Source organism: Dendrobates tinctorius, unplaced genomic scaffold (assembly GCF_039654945.1).
Source record: "Dendrobates tinctorius isolate UK_male_01 unplaced genomic scaffold, ASM3965494v1 ptg000084l, whole genome shotgun sequence".
Lineage (NCBI taxonomy): Eukaryota > Metazoa > Chordata > Amphibia > Anura > Dendrobatidae > Dendrobates > Dendrobates tinctorius.
The window spans coordinates 43,167,123-43,190,156 of NW_027361752.1; the positions used below are offsets into that span (position 1 = coordinate 43,167,123).

General features: G+C 43.6%; 1 protein-coding gene across 10 annotated transcripts in view; it reads left to right on the forward strand.

Moving 5' to 3' along the window:
- The window catches only part of GRIK1 (glutamate ionotropic receptor kainate type subunit 1), a 437,138-nt gene that overhangs the window by 330,740 nt on the left and 83,364 nt on the right, over positions 1-23,034 (forward strand). For all 10 annotated transcript variants that reach the window (XR_012233956.1, XM_073584576.1, XM_073584579.1 and 7 more), the window contains 3 exons: positions 15,830-15,943; positions 18,007-18,210; positions 19,981-20,204. Coding sequence is in view for 9 of the 10 variants with exons in the window: in XM_073584576.1 (XP_073440677.1) it covers positions 15,830-15,943; positions 18,007-18,210; positions 19,981-20,204 (542 nt within the window). In the remaining variant the exon portion in view is untranslated. The remainder of the gene's footprint in view (positions 1-15,829; positions 15,944-18,006; positions 18,211-19,980; positions 20,205-23,034) is intronic.

A 23,034-nucleotide genomic window follows, 5' to 3' on the forward strand; every position in this document is an offset into this window, starting at 1 on the left:
CACACACGCTTATCACCATCTGAACCAGATAAGTTTATCTTGGTCTCATCAGACCACAGGACATGGTTCCATTAATCCAATTCCTAAGGGTACCGTTAGACTTAGCGATGCACCAGCGATCCCGACAGCGATATGGATCGCTGGTGCATCGATAAGTGGTCGCTAGTGAGCTGCCAAACAGGCAGATCTCACCAGCGACATAGCAGCGGTCGGGGGTCGCTACTTACCTGTCAGACGCGGCGATCCTGACGTCCTCCCGCCCGCGTCCACACGTCGCCGCAGGAAGCGCCCGACGAGAAATGGTCCAGGACGTTTTCGCGCGACCAGCGATGAGCAGCGGGGGAGCCGGTCGGAGGTAAGTATCACATGTAGCAATATCGCTGCTACGTCACAAAATCGGTGACGTTACAGCGATATTGCTAGCGATATCGCAATGTGTAACGGGGCCTTTAGTCTGCTTGTCTTCAGAAAAGTGTTTGTTAGCTTTCTTGTGCATCATCTTTAGAATAGGCTTCCTTCTGGTAAGACAACCATGCAGACCAATTTGATGCAGGGTGCGGTGTTCGTTCTGAGCACTGACTGGCTGACCCCCACCCCTGTAACCTCTGCGGCAATGCTGACAGCACTTGTGCATCTATTGTGACAAGACAATGTCTGGACATGACGCTGGGCACATGCGCTCAGCTTCTGTGGTCGACCATGACGAGGCCAGTTCTGAGGGGGTCGTGTCTTGTTACACCGCTGTATGGTCTTGGTCACTGTGCTGCAGCTCAGTTTCAGGATGTTGGCGATCTTCTTATAGCCTCGGACATCTTTATTTAGAGCAACAATTATTTTTTCAGAACTTCAGAGAGTTCTTTGCCATGAGGAGCCATGTTGAACTTCCAGTGACCAGTATGAGAGAATGTGAGAGCGATAACGCCAAATATTACACACCAGCTCCCCATTCACACCTGACACCTTGTAACGTTAGTGAGTCACATGACATCGGGGAGGGAAAATGGCTAATTGGGAACAATTTGGCCATTTTCATTTAGGGGTGTACTCACTTTTGTTGCCAGCAGTTTAGACATTAATGGCTGTGTTGAGTTATATAAGCTGTACACTGACTACCTTGCAGTGTATCACAGTGTCAGATCTTCAGTGTTGTTCCATGAAAAGACATAAAATCTTTACAAAAATGTAAGGGGTGTACTCACTTTTGTGATATACTGTATGTCCTTGGATGATTTAATTTGTACCAGGAACTTCATGACTTTTTCCCAAAATAATTATCATTTTTAGTGTTTGCATTCCCTGTATGTATTTATTGCCATGTATTTAAAACATCCTCTAAGATTTATTGAATATAATTGTCAATGCAAAAAATATTTCTCCTCCAGAAATTCTAGATAAACGTGAAAAGCTTCCATGTAAGTAATTACATCAGTCATGTGACCTGTCAGGAAAGTCTTTACGCTAAAATATGTTCCGTTACACCGGGTCCGGTGCGAGCAGAAAATCTCATTTCCTGTCTAATAAAACTTAATAATAATTACAAAAAGGGAAGACAATGGTAACACACCGGCCAAATAAAAGCTTCAATGTCAGGGTAATTTACACATCATTGATAATGTCCCTATCTTATTATAGCAGCTAGCAGCAGTGTTATGGCCGGCGGGGCAATTACTGGATTGTACGCTGTCTTACAGTGTCTCTCCTAAGTACTGATCCAGGAACGTTCACATATAGTAACACTGGTATAACACAAGTAGGAAAAGATGTCGTGTCCATTGTTCCACTGCACCAGACAAACATGGGAAGGTGAGATTGAGAGATCCATGGTAATTGGGGTAAAAAAAAAATGTTCTATACATGTCAAGTTAAGAGCGAGGAAGACACTCTTGACTTGACAAGGAATGGAACTTGTTAAAGACCAAAGGATTTGGATGTACACGCTGTACACCACTGAGGGTAAAATAAGCCGGAGGACTAGCTTCCCGGGAGTGGAAGATGAAACATAGCCACAAGTTCCAATATTCGATGGAAAGACAAATAAATATGGCCGTAATTCCCAATATTGGATGGGAAAATGGAGAAACATAACTATGATTCCCAATAATGGATGGGAAGATAAAGAAGGATGACCATGAATCCTAATACTGGATGGGAAGTTGGAGAAAGATGATTAAATGTCCCAATACTGGATGGGAAGAAGAAAGATGAACACAAGTCCAAATACTGGAAGGAAAGCTGAAGGCCCGGAACCATGAGTTCAAATACTGGATGGGAAGATGGTGAAAGATGACCATGAGTCCAAATACTGGGTGGGAAGATGAACAAAAATGACTGTGAGTCTTGATACTTGATCGGAAGTAAAGAAAGATGACCACTTTTAACAACATCTGGATAGGAAGAGGAAGAAAGATGACCACAAGTCTGAAAACTGGATGGGAAGATGAGGAAAGATAACTGTGAGTCCTAATACGTGATGGGAAGATGAAGAAAGATGACCACAAGTTCGAAAACTAGATGTCCGTTTTGATATAAAGTCATATTTATTCACATCGCCAACCCTTGCTAATATGGCAGAAATTTACATTATTACTACATCCAAATATTGAAATTTTAAATGAATGTACAGTATACAGTGGGGAAAAAAAGTATTTAGTCAGTCAGCAATAGTGCAAGTTCCACCACTTAAAAAGATGAGAGGCGTCTGTAATTTACATCATAGGTAGACCTCAACTATGGGAGATAAACTGAGAAAAAAAAATCCAGAAAATCACATTGTCTGTTTTTTTTTTTCATTTTATTTGCATATTATGGTGGAAAATAAGTATTTGGTCAGAAACAAGCAATCAAGATTTCTGGCTCTCACAGACCTGTAACTTCTTCTTTAAGAGTCTCCTCTTTCCTCCACTCATTACCTGTAGTAATGGCACCTGTTTAAACTTATCAGTATAAAAAGACACCTGTGCACACCCTCAAACAGTCTGACTCCAAACTCCACTATGGTGAAGACCAAAGAGCTGTCAAAGGACACCAGAAACAAAATTGTAGCCCTGCACCAGGCTGGGAAGACTGAATCTGCAATAGCCAACCAGCTTGGAGTGAAGAAATCAACTGTGGGAGCAATAATTAGAAAATGGAAGACATACAAGACCACTGATAATCTCCCTCGATCTGGTGCTCCACGCAAAATCCCACCCCGTGGGGTCAGAATGATCACAAGAACGGTGAGCAAAAATCCCAGAACCACGCTGGGGGACCTAGTGAATGAACTGCAGAGAGCTGGGACCAATGTAACAAGGCCTACCATAAGTAACACACTACGCCACCATGGACTCAGATCCTGCAGTGCCAGACGTGTCCCACTGCTTAAGCCTGTACATGTCCGGGCCCGTCTGAAGTTTGCTAGAGAGCATTTGGATGATCCAGAGGAGTTTTGGGAGAATGTCCTATGGTCTGATGAAACCAAACTGGAACTGTTTGGTAGAAACACAACTTGTCGTGTTTGGAGGAAAAAGAATACTGAGTTGCATCCATCAAACACCATACCTACTGTAAAGCATGGTGGTGGAAAGATCATGCTTTGGGGCTGTTTCTCTGCAAAGGGGCCAGGACGACTGATCCGGGTACATGAAAGAATGAATGGGGCCATGTATCGTGAGATTTTGAGTGCAAACCTCCTTCCATCAGCAAGGGCATTGAAGATGAAACGTGGCTGGGTCTTTCAACATGACAATGATCCAAAGCACGCCGCCAGGGCAACGAAGGAGTGGCTTCGTAAGAAGCATTTCAAGGTCCTGGAGTGGCCTAGCCAGTCTCCAGATCTCAACCCTATAGAAAACCTTTGGAGGGAGTTGAAAGTCCGTGTTGCCAAGCGAAAAGCCAAAAACATCACTGCTCTAGAGGAGATCTGCATGGAGGAATGGGCCAACATACCAACAACAGTGTGTGGCAACCTTGTGAAGACTTACAGAAAACGTTTGACCTCTGTCATTGCCAACAAAGGATATATCACAAAGTATTGAGATGAAATTTTGTTTCTGACCAAATACTTATTTTCCACCATAATATGCAAATAAAATGAAAAAAAACAGACAATAATAATAATAATAAATTTTATTTCTATAGCGCCGACATATTCCGCAGCACTTTACATTTCAGAGGGGATTTGTACAGACAATAGACATTACAGCATAACAATAATCACATAGATCATAACAGATACCAAGAGGAATGAGGGCCCTGCTCGCAAGCTTACAGTCTATGAGGAAAGAGGTAGACACGAAAGGTGGGTGGTAACAGTTGCCCTGATTGTGTGGACCAGCCATAATGTTAAGTGTGTAACAGTACAGACACAGAGGGCTAATGGATGCATAAAGCATGTGGGAACATGATGCGGGAAATCTGGTTATGGTAAAACTTTTGGCTGTGCCACACAGGGATAGATTAGGTTAATGTGTTGAGGCGATAGGCCAGTCTGAATAAATGTGTTTTCAGGACACGCTTAAAATTGTGGGGATTGGGGACTAATCGTATTGACCTGGGAAGTGCATTCCAAAGAATTGGCGCGGCACGTGTAAAGTCTTGGAGACGGGAGTGGGAGGTTCTGACTATTGAGGATACCAACCTCAGGTCATCAGCAGAACGGAGGGCGATGTGACAATGCGAGAGACAATGTGATTTTCTGGATTTTTTTTTCTCAGTTTGTCTCCCATAGTTGAGGTCTACCTATGATGTAAATTACAGACGCCTCTCATCTTTTTAAGTGGTGGAACTTGCACTATTGCTGACTGACTAAATACTTTTTTTCCCCACTGTATTAGCGTAATATACACTTTTTTACCATATGTCCTTTTTAACCGGTTTTTGGACAACCCCCTTAAAGCTGTTGGCAGGTACATTAGGTGTTCCTTTAAAGAAAGTGTGACTTCGGCAACTCTGAAATGACAGCACTTCACAGGAGCCCATACTGGTGTGTATGATTCGAAATATTAATACGTTTTTCAGGTTATCCTTATTAAATGAAATGAAGAACACAAATGATGAAATGTTGGAATTCCCTTTAAGCTTGGCAGCTGCTATTCCACATATTATATTAGAATCCTCTCCGTTGTTCGGGACCTCTCTGACAACTCTCTGCCTGTTCATCTGTGAGCTGTTGGCAGGACTCAAGTCTTCAAGCTGTTATTTTTGCAACCGTGAACGCTGATTACCTTGTGAATGGCCTATCCGAGCCGTCACCAACCGGTTTGTCTGCACCATTTGGCCTGAATGTTTTATTTCTGGCTGGGATTTTTTGCATCAAAATGTAATCTATTGTAACCAGAGGGAAAAAAATAGGCAGATGAAATGTATCTTCATTTTATAAGTACAGTCTAAATGGCAGTAATGTGGTATATAAGAATAGTATATATGGCGGTAAAGTGTTGGCACCCTGGAAATTGTTCCAGAAAATGAAGTATTTCTCTCAGAAAATTATTGCAATTACACGTGTTACACCCAACGGTGGTGCATATAGATTTGTGGACCCACTGTGCCATAAGACTGGGCCTGCCTAGGAAGGCAGATATTAAAAACACACCTATCCCAGTGAACAAAATTGGAAAATACCAAAATACCTAGACCAGGAAGGCCCGCAGGTCCGACATGATAGGAGCCCCTTTTTCCATAGGGGGATGAGCCATGCCAGCGTATATCCTGCTAGGTACGATATCAGGAATCCCACCTTGTCCCGATCAGAGGAAAAGTGCTGACAGAAAACTGCATAATGCCGCATGCTCTGCTCCAGGAACCCACGGCACTGCTTCGGCTCTCCATAGCACTAAGGCGGATCAGACAGGATGAGTTCCATTCCGGGAGACAAGTTTCAAGTTGTCCAGACATCAGGGCTTCCATTCAGACATCTAGTGGTCATCATATGAAGAAAAATGTTTTACTAGCTCTCTCTCTGGTAGAGCAGCTGCCAACACAGCAGAGAGGACTGGGGTCCAGCAGGGCCCATGGCCAAGCAAACTGTTACACCCATTGATGGTGCATGTGCCACAGGACTGAGCCTGCCTAGGAAGGGGCGTAGCAAAGCAGCTACTTTGGTGTTCACTGGAGCGCTCTTGATCGTGGAGACAGACTGGGCTGCAGGTATCCACCAGGTACACTCCTAGGCAGATCCTGGTACTGCAGCTGCTCGCTAACATGGTCTAGGTGTCATGATCCCAGTGCAGTTTTTGAGCTGCACGGCAGGGGTTAATGTCTGGAGCTCAGTGCAGGTTTTGACCTGCACACCTGGGGATAATGATTGTGGCCTCCTTTTTGGTTCTGGGAGAGCTTCTTAAACCCCGGGGAAGCTCCAATCCCTGTCCGTTATATACTTTCGCCCTTGGCATAGTGTGGTGACCGCTGAGTGTGTTTGTGCTGTGTTCTGGTTTCTTGATACTCTGTGTACGATTCGGTCTGTTCTCTGGATATTTCTTGTTGGATTCTGCTTGGTACCTTCTATGTCTGTTTGGTTTTGACCCCTGCTTGGCCCCGACTATCCATTCTGTCTCATCCCTGGTACTTTACTGCTATCGTTGTGTATGACCTCCGTTTTGCCTGACTCTAGTTTAGTGTCCTGCCATCTCTGGAAGCAGAATGCTAAGCCCTGCCCCTTGCAGTCACATGACAGTAGGTCCTTCACTGCTTGCTAAACTTCAGCGTCCCCAGGTCCTGTTTGTACTTTCCGGCTGTACCTGACCCCGGGTCCCCCTACAGTGCGGGTGAGTCCCTGCTCAGCGGAGGCTGCACGCCGGACCCTGACATTATAACTGACCTTGAATTTTTTTTTCTCTCCTCACTTCTGCAGCATAGATCCAATGTGTGCTTTATCTGAGCAGGTGAAATGCTTGACTCAGTCACTGCAGAAGCTTAGTTTGGAACACCAAGCTCTGGCCCAGTCCCAACGGCGGGTTGAGGACTTAGTTCAGGGGGTACTTTCCGCAGGCTTTCAGCAGGTGGGGAATAGAGATGTCATTTTAGTCCCAACCGAATCCCCGGTTAAATTGCCAGATACGTTTTCTGGTAACAAAGATGAATTCAGAGCATTTAAGGAGGGCTGTAAACTCTTTTTCTCTTTGAGACCCCGCTCCTCTGGGGATGAGAAACAGAGGGTGGGGGTGGTTATGTCCCTGCTTAGGGGGTCCCCACATGCCTGGGCATTTTCGCTTTCCTCTTCTGCCCCTGAGAGAATGTCTGTGGATGCGTTTTTTGAAGCCTTAGGGCTTATTTATGATGAGCCTGATAGAGTGCGTTTGGCTGAGGACAAGGTGATGAGTGTTTGTCAGGGGGAGCACTCGGCCGAGTGGTTCTGTACTGAATTCAGGCGTTGGGCAGCCGAGATTTCTTGGAGTGATGCCGCCCTTCGGGGGCTGTTCCGTAGAGGCCTGTGTGAACGTCTGAAGGATGCCTTGGCACTCCATCCTCCACCTGACTCCCTGGAGGATGCCAAGACCCTAGCGGTTCGCATGGCTAGCAGACTGCGGGCTAGAGGCATTATGCAACTGGAAACATCATTATTCTCCAGTGGAGATGAGACCCGGACTCTTCCTGTGGCTATGGAGGTGAGCGCTGTCACCTGTTAGGAAAAGGAAAGAAGACGCCGCCGGGAGAAGCAGTTGTGCTTCTATTGTGGGGAATCTGGCCAAGGCAATCTCATGTGGGGGGTCCTACTCTACATTTTTTATTACTCACTGTGCCATTACGGCCTCCTGAATATTTTAAAAGCAAGACCATATCTATTACAAATGTACCTGAAACATGTCTGAATCGCTCCCGTGCAGCCAGATGAAACAAGTGCAGATAAAGGCCAACCAGGTCTGAACACAGACATCTCAGGTTAAACCTCCACACACTGCCCAACCAGCAAACACAGATGAAGGGCGATGCAGGCTCAGACACAGATGTACAAATTATAAAGCCTGGGGCAGGGCGGGGCTGCTGTGTGTGTGCACAGCAGCCTAGATCCATCACAATGAATACAGCAACCAGACCCGTCCAAACCATTCATTGTGGAGGTGGATGCTTCTGAAGTTGGGGTGGGGGCTGTGCTGTCCCAGGGACCAGTGTTGTGAGTTCATTTTCCCCTTCACCATTGAGGTCTGATGAACTCCCTCTTCTGGTGAAGGAAGGTAGTGAGGCTGATTACCAAGCATCTGGGCAGGATGATGATGACTGGGTGACGGGAATTGCTGACTGGATATAAAGCAGCCGACGCCCTTCTGCCTTGCTGGTGATCTCTCTGAGGGATTCTCGGAGACCAGTCTGATTCCTGCTCCTCAAAAGATAAGTTTTCTGCTCTGCTTTTTGCATTTGTGTTTTGGTTTTGTTTTGCCTTGTTTTTCTGGATTTCTGCCATTCCCTGCTGGGGTGTGCTGAATTCCTTTTGCTCTGTCTTCAGAAAATACCTGAGTACTGATATAGTCTTTTTGAAGCTTAGCGTCTTCAGGGCTTTTTTCCCTATCAGTCTGTTGGCTCTTGTTTTGATAGGGTTTTGGCGGATTACAGACAGCAGCTTTTCTATCCTGTCCTATGTAGTTAGCTTGGGCCCCATCATTCACTCAGCCTGTATTTCTATCTGTGTGTGTGTTTTTTCATCTTGCTTCACCGTCATTATATGTTGGGGGCTGCCTATTGCTTTGGGGTCTGCTCTGGGGCAGTTTAGATTTCCCTTTCTGTCTTTAGGCTATGTAGTTCTCCGGCTGTGATCGAGGGGTCTAGGGCACCGTAGGAACCCCCCACGGCTACTGCTAGTTGTTGTTGATAGGTTCAGGGGTCTGTAATCCAATAGCTGCCAACTTCTCTGGTTTTCTGGACTTAACTAGTATTTCTGTTTTTGCCTCCTACGGTGACTCATTCATAACAGACCGGCCACCCTTACCAATCTCAGACCCTGTGCCTTCTTCTCCAAGAAGTTCTCTTCAGCTGAGAGAAACTATGATGTAGGCAATAGAGAACTTCTTGCGGTCAAGCTGGCGTTTGAGGAATGGAGGCACTTTTTGGAAGGGGCGTCTCACCCTATCACGGTTGTCATGGATCACAAAAATTTGGCATACCTTGAATCTGCTAAGAGGCTTACTCCTAGACAAGCCCGTTGGTTACTTTTTTTTTCACGATTTCAGTTCTCCATTACTTTTCGACCGGGGTCCAAAAATGTTAAAGCAGATGCCCTGTCCAGAAGTTTTGATCCAGTGTCTCCCCCTGAGCCGCCGTCCTCCATTCTTCCCCCAGAGGTGGTAGTGGTGGGGGTCTCACCTGAGTTGGAACAAGAAATTCTAAGGGCTCAGGCCCTAGCTTCCGGCAACCAGGCCAGGGAATAAATTGTTTGTTCCAGATTTATTGCAGCCTAGACTTCTGCAGGAGTTTCATGAGTCTAGGCTGAGTGCTCATCCAGGTATCACGGCCTCTAGAGAGGCAGTAGCCAGGGGTTTTTGGTGGCCTTCACTAAGGTCCGATGTCAAGAAATTTTTTTCTGCTTGTGGCGTGTGTGCCCGTTCCAAAAGCTCGCATAACCGGCCGGCTGGGGAACTCATACCTTTACCGGTTCCTGATAGGCCATGGACTCATCTTTCCATGGATTTTATTACCGGCCTTCCACCTTCCAGGGGCAATACCGTGATCTGGGTGGTGGTGGATAGGTTTTCTAAACAGGCCCATTTCATTCCCTTGGCAGCATTACCCTCAGCAGAAACATTGTCAAGGTTGTTTGTGCAGCATGTGGTACGATTGCGTGGGGTACCCCTGAATGTTATGTCTGACAGAGTTGTGCAGTTTGTGGCCAAATTTTGGAGGGCGTTCTGTATGAAATTGGGCATCTCACTCTCCTTCTCGTCGGTATATCACCCGGAGAGTAATGGTCAGACAGAACGCACCAATCAATCCCTGGAACAAATTCTCAGGTGTCTGACCTCCGCCAGACAGGAGGATTGGTGTGATGCGTTACCGTTGGCGGAATTCGCTTTTAACAACCGGGTGAGTCAGTCCACCAACATGTCCCCATTCCTGATTAACTATGGGTTTAATCCGCATTTTGGGGAGTTTTCATGGGTGGATTCTGGTTGTCCAGGGGTAGAGGGGTCTGTTCAATGGTTAAAAAAACCTCTGGGCTGAAGTCCAGCGTAATATCTCTCGGGCCCAGGGGAGGTACAAATATTTTGCTGACAAAAAGAGAGCCTCAGGACACATGTTTCAAGTGGGAGAGAAGGTTTGGCTTTCCACACGTAACATCAACTTAAAGGTACCATCAGCTAAGTTGGGACCAAAGTTCATTGGTCCGTACGAGATTATGGAGATAGTCATCCCAGTGGCATATAGGTTGCGTCTCCCCGCCGCCTTAAAAGTATCCAATGTGTTCAATAAATCTCTGTTGAAATCCGTAGGGTCTGTCGAAGAGGACTCCGAGCCTGTTGTTCCTCCAGTGCTGGTGGAGGGTCAATTGGAGTATGAGGTCGGACATATTGTGGACTCTCGGCGGGTGCGCCGCTCTTTGCAGTAACTGGTCCACTGGAAGGGATATGGACCAGAGGAGCGCTCATGGGTCCCTGCTCGCTCTGTACATGCAGATTGCCTGGTTCGGGCTTTCCATGCCAAGTACCCGGGGAAGCCTGGGGGTCCAGAGGCCCCCCGTTGAGAGGGGGGTACTGTCATGATCCCAGTGCAGGTTTTTGAGCTGCACGGCAGGGGTTAATGTCTGGAGCTCAGTGCAGGTTTTGACCTGCACCCCTTGGGTTATTGATTGTGGCCTCTTTTTGGTTCTGGGAGAGCTTCTTAAACCCCTGGGAAACTCCAATCCCTGTCCGTTATATACTTTCGCCCTTGGCATACACTGCGTTCCAAATTATTATGCAAATTGGATTTAAGTGTCATAAAGATGTAATTTTTTGTTTTTCAAATAAACTCATAGATGGTATTGTGTATCAGGGCTCTTTGGATCACTGAAATCAATCTCAAATTCCTGTGATAATTAGTTTACCAGGTGAGCCCAATTAAAGGAAAACTACTTAAGAATGATGTTCCACATTATTAAGCAGGGCACAGGTTTCAAGGAATTTAGGAAAGAAAAAGGACCTTTCTACTGCTGAAAAGCATCAAATAGTGCAATGCCTTGGTCAAGAGATGAAAACATTAGATATTTCCCAAAAATTTAAACGTGACCATCGTAGTGTTAAGAGATTTGTGGTTGATTCTGAGCACAGACATGTTTGTGCTGATAAAGGCAGAATGAGGAAGGTTTCTGCCAGGCAAGTTCATCGCATTAAGAGAGCAGCTGCTAAAAAGCCATTACAAACCAGCAAACAGATATTTAAAGCTGCTGGTGCCTCTGGAGTCCCTCGAACCTCATGGTGTAGGATCCTTAAAAGGCTTGCTGTGGTGCATAAACCTACTATTCTCCCACCCCTAAAAAGTGTTCACAAGCAGAAATTGTAGCAGTGGGTCCAGACATACATGAAGACTATTTTTCATACAGTCTTGTTTACTGATGAGTGTCGAGCAACCCTGGATGGTCCAGATGGATGGTTGGTGGATGGCCACTATGTCCCAACAAGGCTGCGACTTCAGCAAGGAGGAGGAGGAGTCATGTTTTGGGCCGGAATCATGGGGAAACAGCTGGTAGGGCTCTTTAAGGTTCCTGAAGGTGTGAAAATGACCTCTGCAAAGTATATAGAGTTTCTGACTGACAGCTGTCTTCCATGGTATAAAAAGTAGAAACGTGCCTTCAGGAACAAAATCCTCTTCATGCATGACAATGCACCATCTCATGCTGCAAAGAATACCTCTGAGTCATTGACTGCTATAGGCATAAAAGGAGATAAATTCATGGTGTGGCCACCATCTTCTAATGTGACCTCAACCCTGTAGAGAACCTTTGGAGTATCATCAAGCAAAAGATCTATAAGGGTGGGAGGCAGTTCACATCAAAACAGCAACTCTGGGAGGCTATTCTGACTCCATGTAAAGAAATCCAAGCAGAAACTCTCCAAAAACTCCCAAGTTCAATGGATGCAAGAATTGTGAAGATGATGTCACAGAAGGGTTCCTATGATAGCATGTAACTTGGCCTGTTAGGATGTTTTGGAGTTAAATAGCTTTTTTGTTCAGTGAATGTGACCTCCTAATGCTGCAAATTCCACAAATGAACATTTTCAGTTCTTTAAAACAGATCAAATGTTTAGAAATTCTAATGTGACTAATAATTTGGAACAGTGCAATTTGAGTTTTTATTCATTTTGGAGATTATACTGTTATCATTGGGAGGTTTCTTCAATAAAATTTGATGTATACTCTAACGGGTGATGACTTTTATTAGACTGACTGTCATTTGTACTGACTATTTAGGAAAATCAGAGAAAAATATCATTTGCATAATAATTTGGAACACAGTGTAGTGTGGTGACCCCTGAGTGTGTTTGTGCTGTGTTCTGGTTGCTTGATACTCTGTGTATGACTCGGTCTGTTCTCTGGATATTGCTTGTTGGATTCTGCTTGGTACCTTCTATGTCTGTTTGGTTTTGACCCCTGCTTGGCCCCGACTATGCGTTCTGTCTCATCCCTGTTACTTTACTGCTATCTCTGTGTATGACCTCTGTTTTGCCTGACTCTTGAGTATTTCTGTTTAGTGTCCTGCCATCTCTGGAAGCAGGGCGCTAAGCCCTGCCCCTTGCAGTCACATGACCGTAGGTCCTTCACTGCTTGCTAAACTTCAGCGTCCCCAGGTCCTGTTTGTACTTTCCGGCCGTACCTGACCCCTGGCCCCCTACAGTGCGGGTGAGTTCCTGCTCAGCGGAGGCTGCACGCCGGCGCTGACAGGACCCTCACACCGGTCTAGGAAACTAGTTAGGGACTGGCCACACATGGATCAGGGGACAATGTTCAGGCACTGGGACCAGGGGACTTCGAATACAGGCCTAGATAGATAATAGATAGATAGATGATAGATAGATAAATAAATAATAGATGGATAATAGATAGATGATAGATAATAGATAGATAACAGATAGATGATAGACAGATAAATAAAAGATGATAGATAATAGATAGTATTGATGAGCGAACATGCTTGCATTAGGTGTTATCCGCCATGCTCTGGTGCTCGAATAATATGTTCTTGTCCCCGCAGCTGCATGTCTTGCGGCTGTTTGTTAGGTAATCCCTGCATGTGTTGTGGCTGTTGAACAGCAGCAAGACATGCAGCCGCGGGGACAAGAACTTATTATTCGAGCATGTCGAAAACACTCGGTTAGCACCCGAGCACGGCGGATGACACCTTATCCCAGCACGCTCCCTCAGCTCTAATGGATAGATATACTGTATCTACTTTTCACACACTGTGCTCGATATGTGTCCACCACTGTCGATGACAGAGCAACTGGCGCTGCGGTGATGGATATTGAAATGACGCCTCCGTCTTGTCAGGTGATGGATTCATAAATACTGGCTGCCGCATATTATATACTTATTATTAATTCTTTGCAGTCGATTTCTTACAGGACAAATTGTCCCTTCGGTTTTTCTGATTGTTGACAGCTTCAGCAGAAGATGATTAATTTACCAGAGGAGGAGAAGGAATATATATATTTTTCATTTCTAGCACAAACCTGAATAATAATCTGAAGCCTGGGAGACACCCCCCCCCCCCCCCCCACAAAAAAAAAAGTGTTAAAGGGTTGGTGATAAATTGATAATTATGCGGGGTCAACAATCCCGAAAGCGGGGCGCTGAATTCCGCAGTTTAAGTTGACTAATTGCAGCACATGCGCAGAATCGCCTTTTCCTTGTCTATGTCATTGACAGACACATCACCGACAGTACCAACGGCAGGGAATGGAGGCGTATGGCGTGTTCCCTTCTATAGGGGGACTTTAGAACCCTAATATCGTGATCATTGAGATTCCCGGCATGAATGGAACATGATTGTCAAATATTCGGGATTATTCAATGTCATAGAGAAGTAATTAAGATGCGTAGGAAGGAATTGTCTAATCTGTTTTTCTTTTCAGGTTCTTGTTTTGTAGATTTCCAAAATGGGGTTCAAGGGGTAGTGCTTCTGGAGAGTGACATGCCAGGCCTGGCATGTCAGAGCGAGGAGACATATAAGCTATGCATGCTCCTCTGGGAAATAAAATATGGAAATTGTCTCTTTGAAGAGAAAATTTGCATACAAAGTGGGGTTCAAATGTTAATTTGGATGAAAGGAAATTTACTGTATTTCTAGCTGCAGTGTGTGAAAATATAATCTGTCATCTGTGCAGACGATTATACAGGTGACCGCTGATGGAGTCTGACTGGTGTGAACTCGTCCCGCTTTAGTTACTTTTACTCCAATTATTGCGGTCGCTTTCAGACATTTGCCAAATTTCCTGTTTTTTTTATGCAAAATCAAATGTTGCTAAATCACAATTTGTAAAATGGAGGCGGAACGTGAGGAGCCGTTCTTACCGGACGAGTTATATATTAAGATGTTTATGCGACGTATTGTAACTTCCAAAAAGTGACTTTACCACTGGCCCTGATAATACAAGACCCATTATATGTGCGGCTCTGCTGTTTTTTAATTTCTATCTATATATCTGTCTTCATATCAAAAAGTACTGCAGCACATGGTGTGTACTGAGATATATGCAAATATTGGGTATATCAAATATGCACTGTATTACTGTTATATAGGTAAAATGAGGTACTTAGCACACAAAAAATGGCCAATTTGTGTGTGCCTCATGCTCTTTGGGAATATGAGCAGTGCAGATACCGATCTCATGTCCCTTTAAGTAATTCATTCCTTCGTTTCTACCTTCTTTCCCTCCCTCATTCCTTTCTTCATTCCTTTCCATCCTTTCTTTCCTTCCATTATTCCTTCCCTAATTCCTTCCTTATCTCTTTCCTTCTCTTCCCACTTTCTTCCATTTTTTATTCCATCCTTCCCTCCTTTTTTCCTTCATTCCCTCCTTTCCTCCACCCTTCCTTTCTTCCTGTCTTTTTTCCGTCGTTCTCTCAATTCCTTCTTTCCTTTGCTTCCATTCCTTCCCTAGTTTCTTCCTTCCCTTTTACTTATCTCCCCTCTATCGTTCTTCCCTTTTTTTAGCTCCCTTTTTTTTCTTAGCTTCCCTTTTTCAATTCCGTCCTTCACTCCTTCCTTCCCTATTAAATTCCTTTTCTCCTGACTCACCATCTTTTTCCCCCTCAAACCTTCACTCCACATTTCCTTCACGTATTCCTCCTTTTTCTCCTTCCTACCTTCCCTTTTTTCTTCTCTTCCCATTATCTTCCCTTTTTTATTCCTTCCTTCCTTCCTTTTTTCCATCATTCCTTCCTTTCCTCAACCCGTCCTTTCTCCCTTCCTTCCTTATTTCCTTCCTTATTTCCTTCCTTCCTTCCTTCCTTCCTTTCCTTATTCCTTTTCTCCTTTCTTCCTTTTCAACTTCCTTCTCTTTTTCCTTCTCCCCCATTATCTTTCTTCTCTATTTTATTCCATCCTTCCTTCCTTTTTTCCATTATTCCCACCTTTCCTCCACCTGCTTTTTCTTCCTTCCTTCCTTCCTTCCTTCCTTCCTTCCTTCCTTCCTTCCTTCCTTCCTTCCTTCCTTCCTTCCTTCCCTCCCTCCCTCCTTCCTTCCTTCCTTCCTTCCGTCTTTCCATCATTCCCTCATTCCTGTCTTCCCTTCCATCAATTCCTTCTTTCCCTTCCCTCCTTCCTTCCACCCACTCACCTTTCTTATCTGTCTTTCCATGTATGGTATGTTTTTTCTTATTAGTTTTGTAGATATACTAAATGTTTTAAGATGAAGCTTCTCATCTCACAATATCTACTTTGCAGATTGGGGTTTGGAACTCAAACATTGGCCTTAATATGACTGATGGAATGAAAGACAAATCCACAAATATAACGGACTCACTAGCCAACCGGACACTTATAGTCACCACCATCTTGGTAAGTAAAAAAAAAAATACAACTTTCTTCTGCTTTGGCCGAGATATTTAGATCCAGGACTAAGGCCGTAATATTAATCTTTGCCCCAAAGGAAGGAAAGCTTAGCTCTGACCCTCGTCTTCACCATGACGTAGTAGTTAATAGCCTCAATCGATGGCGGAGCAGAATAGCATCCTCCGTATCCAGGGAAATCCAATTATAAAGTAATAGAGATAATTACATTCATATCTGTTCCAGCGAGTCATTGATCCAGTCCAATGACAGGAATTAATAAAATGAGGATTGACAGTTCCTTGAAGAATATTAAAAGAAATTAGTCACTATAGACCCATTTGAGCAGAGGACAATAAAAAGATATGTTCACAGTATGGGCATAGCCATCAGGGTCTAAGGTTCAGTGGCCGGTGTGGGGTCCGGCAACTAAAGGAGAACGCCTCTCCACTCAAAGATGAAGAGCAATTTGTAACGACCATGAATGATGAAAGACGAGAGTGGGAAGCTGAATGTTGGTCACTGTGAGATCAAGGAAATCAAGAAAAACATAAGAAATGAGTGCCAATAAAGCCTTACAGGTCCCCATGGACGATAGAGACGTTTAGAATTTTTGTATATGACCACTTAGTTATTTATTAGGTCCGTGGTCAAAATATGGTTCCAAATTCATTTAGGTGAAGTAGACCCTTATAGCCCCAAACGACGCTCCTTGGTCTCTATGAGAGAGCCGCTGTCAGACTTTTCTGGCAGTAGCTTATCTCTACGCCAAGCTAAACGGATGGGCCTTTGAAATTCTAAGGAGGCAGCCAGATAGACATAAGTTAGTCTGCCGATCACACCGAAATACGTGTCTAAGTTTTATGGGAGCCCTAAAGCAAACACTTAGATCTGGAATAATTTATTTGATTATGTCTGCCGGGGCTAAAACCTAGTATCTCCTCCAATTGCCACTGCTTTACTGATTCTGGAACTGTTTTTCTTTTTTTTTTCTGTGCCCCTCAGTTCTAAAGTTTTGCCCCCAAGAAATAAAAATGCACATTTTCACTTGATCCCAGCTGGGTGTAAACCACAGAACTTCTTTGCAGCCGTTTGTTTTTTCTCTACTGATTCTGGCCAATCAAAACATGGCCACGCACCCAGAGAGGAACTGTGGAATACGCTCTTTTGGCTGAAGGGAAAATTTTCACCTTTATTACCGAGGAACGTAACTTTGGAACAGAGGAGCACAGAAGAAAAATAAAAATTGTGTTAAAACCAGTAGAGCAGTGCCAATCGGAGGGAGGTACAAGTCAGTGAAAGGTCCTTGTTAAAGGGATTGACATTGACTTCTAGGTTTGCCATCTCTCCTCAGTGGTATTTTGTGAATTAGTAGCGTTATGGGAAACCTGCCTTTGGATATTATTTGGGCATTAATAACTGTATTATTTGGACACCGAATATTTTTGGCATTTTTTTGGTATTGTATGATAGGTGATAAGCCATTTATGATGTAGCTTAGAGATGTTTCAACTTTTGCTAAATGACCTCTTGGTTATTTCTCAAAATGTGGTCCCAAACTTATTTCTGGATTGTCTTGGTTCTCTTTGGTCTTCTGGTTGCCCACAATAGATAACGTAGACATGTATGTTTTGGCTAAGAGCTATATCACCGTCCCCCCATACACAAGAATGCTTGGCTCAGCGTTGACCCACCGATGGAAACTTCACAGATCCATAATAGCTGGGAAAATTCGCCACTGGTTCTTCTCTGACTGCAAAACTATGGCCTAGTGGAGAAAATTGGGGCGGCATGTCACATCTGTGATCATTATGGTACTGAAGATACAAATGTAGTCTAGTGCTGTGCTGCCTTCATCAGTGCCACAGAGTTGAAGAGAGAGGCCGGCACTTCATTTACCATAGCCCCTGTTATGGTGGTCGGAGGTGCGTCCCAGTATTGAGACTTCCACCAGTCTTGCATTTATCATCAGGATAGGTGAATGATGAAAACTCGTTTAGGCTGGAATACCCCTTTAATCATATAACATTCCTGCTACCTGACGTAACAGTGCCTCATATTAATCCTTGTAGGAGGATCCCTACGTCATGTACAAGAAATCTGACAAGCCATTGTATGGAAATGACAGATTCGAGGGCTACTGCTTGGATTTACTCAAGGAACTCTCTAACATCCTGGGCTTTATATATGAAGTCAGACTGGTAGCAGATGGAAAATACGGGGCACAGAACGACAAAGGGGAGTGGAATGGAATGGTCCGAGAGCTCATCGATCATGTAAGATGCCGCCGTACTGTTCTTACGAGACCTGATTCATGCTGAGATGAGACTGCCATGTATGACTATCTCAATCCATCATTAAAGCCTCGTTGGGTTTGCCGGCGTGATGAATTCTCATTTAAGATTGCCATGTAATGTCTGCGGAGTGGGAAAACTGAGTCCTCCAGTAAATCCTACGCCAAAGAACTACTTAAAAATAAAAAGGCCGTATATTTAATAACAATAATATAGATGACCCCAGCTGACAATATGGGAAGACTAGATCGATTTCGTAAGACTCGTTTCATAGAGATACAGAAAGTGACGTCACATAATGTGGTCATGGTGGCCCCTCGCCCGTAGGCTTACATGCTTCACCCGAGCAGAGTCCTTCAAAAGAAACTCTCAGGACTTAGCCAGGCCTGCTCGTTAATCAGCTGGGTTGTGGGATTTTCTCTGTGATTGTGCATGGGGTGGGCTACGTGCCAAGCAGCAGAAGAAGCTGACTGGCAAAGTAATTATACCGCTACGTGCACAGTCCTCACTGGCCCTACAGCCCACTGCATAGACGGGTAACGAATATCTAAGTCGTACGGCCAGTGAAAACCGGGGGGTTATCTTTGGTATAATGAATGAGAGACCATGCATTACACTAAACCAAGAGTTAGTAAATCACTGGACACCAGGGACTGGGGTACTAAGCTTATGACCACTATACAGCCTAAGCTACTGGACACCAGCGACCTGGACACTAAGATTATGGTCACAATAGAGCTGAGTTACTGACCCACTGGACACCAGTAACTCAGGAACTAACCTAATGTACACTAGTAGCTGAGTTAATAAACCACTGGACACCAGGAGCTTGGGAACTAAACTAATGAACATTAATAGCTGGGTTAATAAGCCACTGGACACCAAGGATTTGGACACTAAGGTTATGGTCATTAACCACCTGGGTTACTAAAGCACTGGACACCAATAACTCTGAAACTAAACTAGTGGACACTGGTAGCTGGGTTACTAAACCACTGGATACCAGGGACTGGGGTATTAAGGTAATGGTCACTATCCAGTAGGACTAAACCCCTGGACACCAGGGACTAGAGCATTTAACTAATACTGTATATGCAGCTGGCTTACTAAACCACTGGATACCAAGGATTGGGGCACTCAGCATATAGAAACTATCCAACTAGGTTACTAAACCACTGAACACCAGGGACGAGGGTCATTAACAAATTGACACTGGTAGGACTGGTAGGTGGGTTACTAAACCACTGAAAACCTGGCACTGGGACACTAAACTAATGGAGACCACCAGCTGGGTTAGTGTACCACTGAACACCAGGAACTCCAGCACTAAACTAATTGATACTAGTAGCTGTGTTTCTCAAACCACTGCACAGCGGAGACTGGGGCTAACCTTATGGTCACTATCCAGCTGGGTTACTAAACAATTGGCCACCAGGGACTAGGGCAATTAACTACCGTAATTAATACTGCCAGTTGGGTTACCAAGCCTCTGTACACGAGTGACACTCAGGTTATGGACACTATCCGGCTGGGTTACTAAACCACTGGACACCAGGAGCTTGGGAACTAAACTAATGGTCACTGATAGCTTGGTTACTAAACCACTGAACACCATGGACTAGGGCACGAACATTATGGTCACTGTCAGCTTGCTTACTACATTTTATTGATTTTCTTGTTGATTTGGAACCTCTGTAGATATTTAAAGGGGTTTTCCCACTAAACACTAAAGGATGTTTTTCTCGTTGACAGAAAGCCGACCTGGCTGTGGCTCCTCTCACCATCACCTACGTAAGAGAGAAGGTCATAGACTTCTCCAAGCCTTTCATGACCCTGGGAATCAGTATCTTATATCGGAAACCCAATGGCACCAATCCCGGCGTCTTTTCTTTCCTCAACCCGCTGTCTCCTGACATATGGATGTACGTCCTGCTCGCCTGCTTGGGAGTTAGCTGCGTTTTGTTCGTCATCGCAAGGTAAGTGACTGCCCCAGTGGAATTCGTTCTAGACTGTTACTTATGATCATAGTGTGAGGATAGGGGGATATTTTACTGCGTAGCTGGAAGTTAAAAAGAATTTTTGCAGTTCAGTTCTGTTAAAAATGTTGCACCGTTTGGCTTTTAGCGGCTCTTTGTTTCCCGGCACATTCAACTTCGATGTGGTCTGTGGTCATGAATCAGTTGGAAAAAGGCAAATAAGAGATAAAAATGTGGTTTTGGACCATCAGAATGAGCCCACTGACAGATTCTCAGTTGACTCATTCTGCAGGCAACAGTAAACCGTACAACATCGAGGCTATAGAAGGCAAACAGTGCAGTTTGTTTGTTTTTTTTAAATAAACCAAAATGCAAAAGTGATTTTTAGTCTCAAATATGTGCATTTAAGCAAAAAAAAAAGAAAATTGTACCCAAAGGAGGACTACCCTCTTGCCTGTTTGGTCAGTGATTGTGCCCTAGAGATGAGTAATTACTTTCAGTGGTAAAACGATGGACAACAGCAAGATAAATGTGATGTTTATTATCGTAGAATACCATTGATATCCACATCTGGAATATTTTAGCTGAGACTAGCATCATATGATTTAATCCTTTCGATGTTTACCGGAATGTATAACCTATTTTTATTAAGAATTTTTTTTGCCAAAAAGTCATCAGGAAATACAAGTTCTTGAGTTGTTCTATTTTATTAGAATGTTAAAGGTACCATTCGTAGTTATATCTGCAGTTCTTAGAGTGGTTGTCACTCAGGAGTTGTGACCAATCTAATTGATGAACAGCTGGAGAGAACCTATCACTTGCTCATAAATACGTAATTCATTCTTAAAGCCGATATAAATGCCGCTGTTCTCCTGAATCCAACAATGTTTTTCTTTTGTTTCTACGCCTCTCTGTTCCTGAGATATGGCTCTTTCTTCCCTGTAAGTGGGCGTGGTCATCAAGAAGATACCCACAGAGAGGAGTTCAGGACCACGCCCACTTAACCTAACAAGACTAGAATAGCATACAAACAGGAGGTCATATCTCAGGAACGGAGAGGCGCAGGAACAAAAGAAAAACAACGCCGGATTCAGGAGAACAGCGGCATTTACATCAGGCAAAAAAAAAATACATATTTATGGCAAGTGACACGACTCCTTTAACAAGATGATAGGAAACGTACTTAAACATTTTAATGTCAAGTAAACCATCTTTTAATTGGTTATGTTATACAACACTAAGTTACATTGTGTAAACTACTGTTAGTTTTTAATTTTATTGTATTTTGAAAATATGGCAAAAAGATTTTTCTTGGTAAAATGGTGGAAATGTTTGGTCGGAACAATATCTAGCTTACAGTATAAGTGAATACTACATTGGCCAATGCAATTCACAATACAGAGTACAATAAAATTTCCTCCTTAAAGGGATTAATCCACTTGGACTGATCCATGTGGAGACACCGATGATAAAATTGAAATGAAGAGTTGCTCTATTGCTCATGGACCCCTACATGGAAGAGCATAGGTGTCATAAATTCTGCCACTATAGCTGCTATGGGGGCCTTTGAATAGAATGAGTCCAGACTCCGATGATCCTAATTTTATTGTTATTTGGTAACGAAAACTTATAGAGCAACAACATTGGTAAATGCCGCTGTTCTCCTGAATTTGGGCGTTTTTTCTTTTGTTCCTCCTCTCCTGAGATATGGCCTCTTCTTTCCTGCATTTAAATTGAACCTTGTAAGGCAATTGGGCGTGGTCCTCAAGAAAAAACACCCACAAAGGGCAGAGGACCACGCCCACTTGACTAATAAGACTTGATTTATATACGCTTTACGACAAGGCTGCACTCCTGATAACTTTGTCACTTGGTATGACTTTTTTTTTTAAATTTTGGCCGTTGCGCTTGTAAACTTATTGCATTGCAGGAGATAAATGGCAAATTCTGTGCTCTAAAAAAGTAATTTTTTTTCTCTCTAAGAAAGCAATTTGTCTATTTTTTTTTTCACATTTGACTTATTTTCCATCTGCCAGGAACGTACAAGTTTTTCAGCCATCACTCTGATAAATAGCCTTATCTTATGCAGATAATTTCATATGCGCCGAGACCAAATCTGATGCATTGTTTAATACCGGGGAAAAGAAAAAAAAATCACTAAAAATCTGTTTCCATTTGGCTAAGTATGTTCAAAGTCATCTATGAATATTTACTTGTTAATTAGTGGGTTTATTGCAATGTGGTTTCATTACTCTCGCTAAACTAAGCCCCCTGAGTTATAAGAGTTAATAAATTCACCGATTAATCATAGTGTTGAAACAGTAATTAAAATGTATTTGGTATGTCATTGGCAATTAAGAGTTTTGCAATTATAAATACCATAGACCTGCTCAGGGAAGGAGCGGGGAAGCGTTCCTGGCTGGCTCGCCCATTATTGCCCAGACTCAAAGGGTCCATTTTTAGCAATCTGTACAAGAAATTATCTTTTTTTTTAATTGAACGAAGTAATGAATGAATATGTTACCTTTTAGATTCATCCGTTGACAATTTCTTTAACTATAGCCGGAGGATATGTTTACCTGTTCCCGAGAGAAGATTTGTAATTTTCTACGACTTAGGAAAAAAGTCTTCGTATCTCTTATTTGCTATATACATCTGCTCCTGTTAATCGTGGTAATGACGAGTGAAGTGCTCCACGGGTAGTGTTAGAAATTCATTATCTTGCAAATTATTAGGTGAAATCCCAGCCCTTCTTTTAATATAGTTTTTTTCTTTTTAACTCTTCATCATTAGGTCTATCCAGAATAAAGTAAATAAATATATATTATCC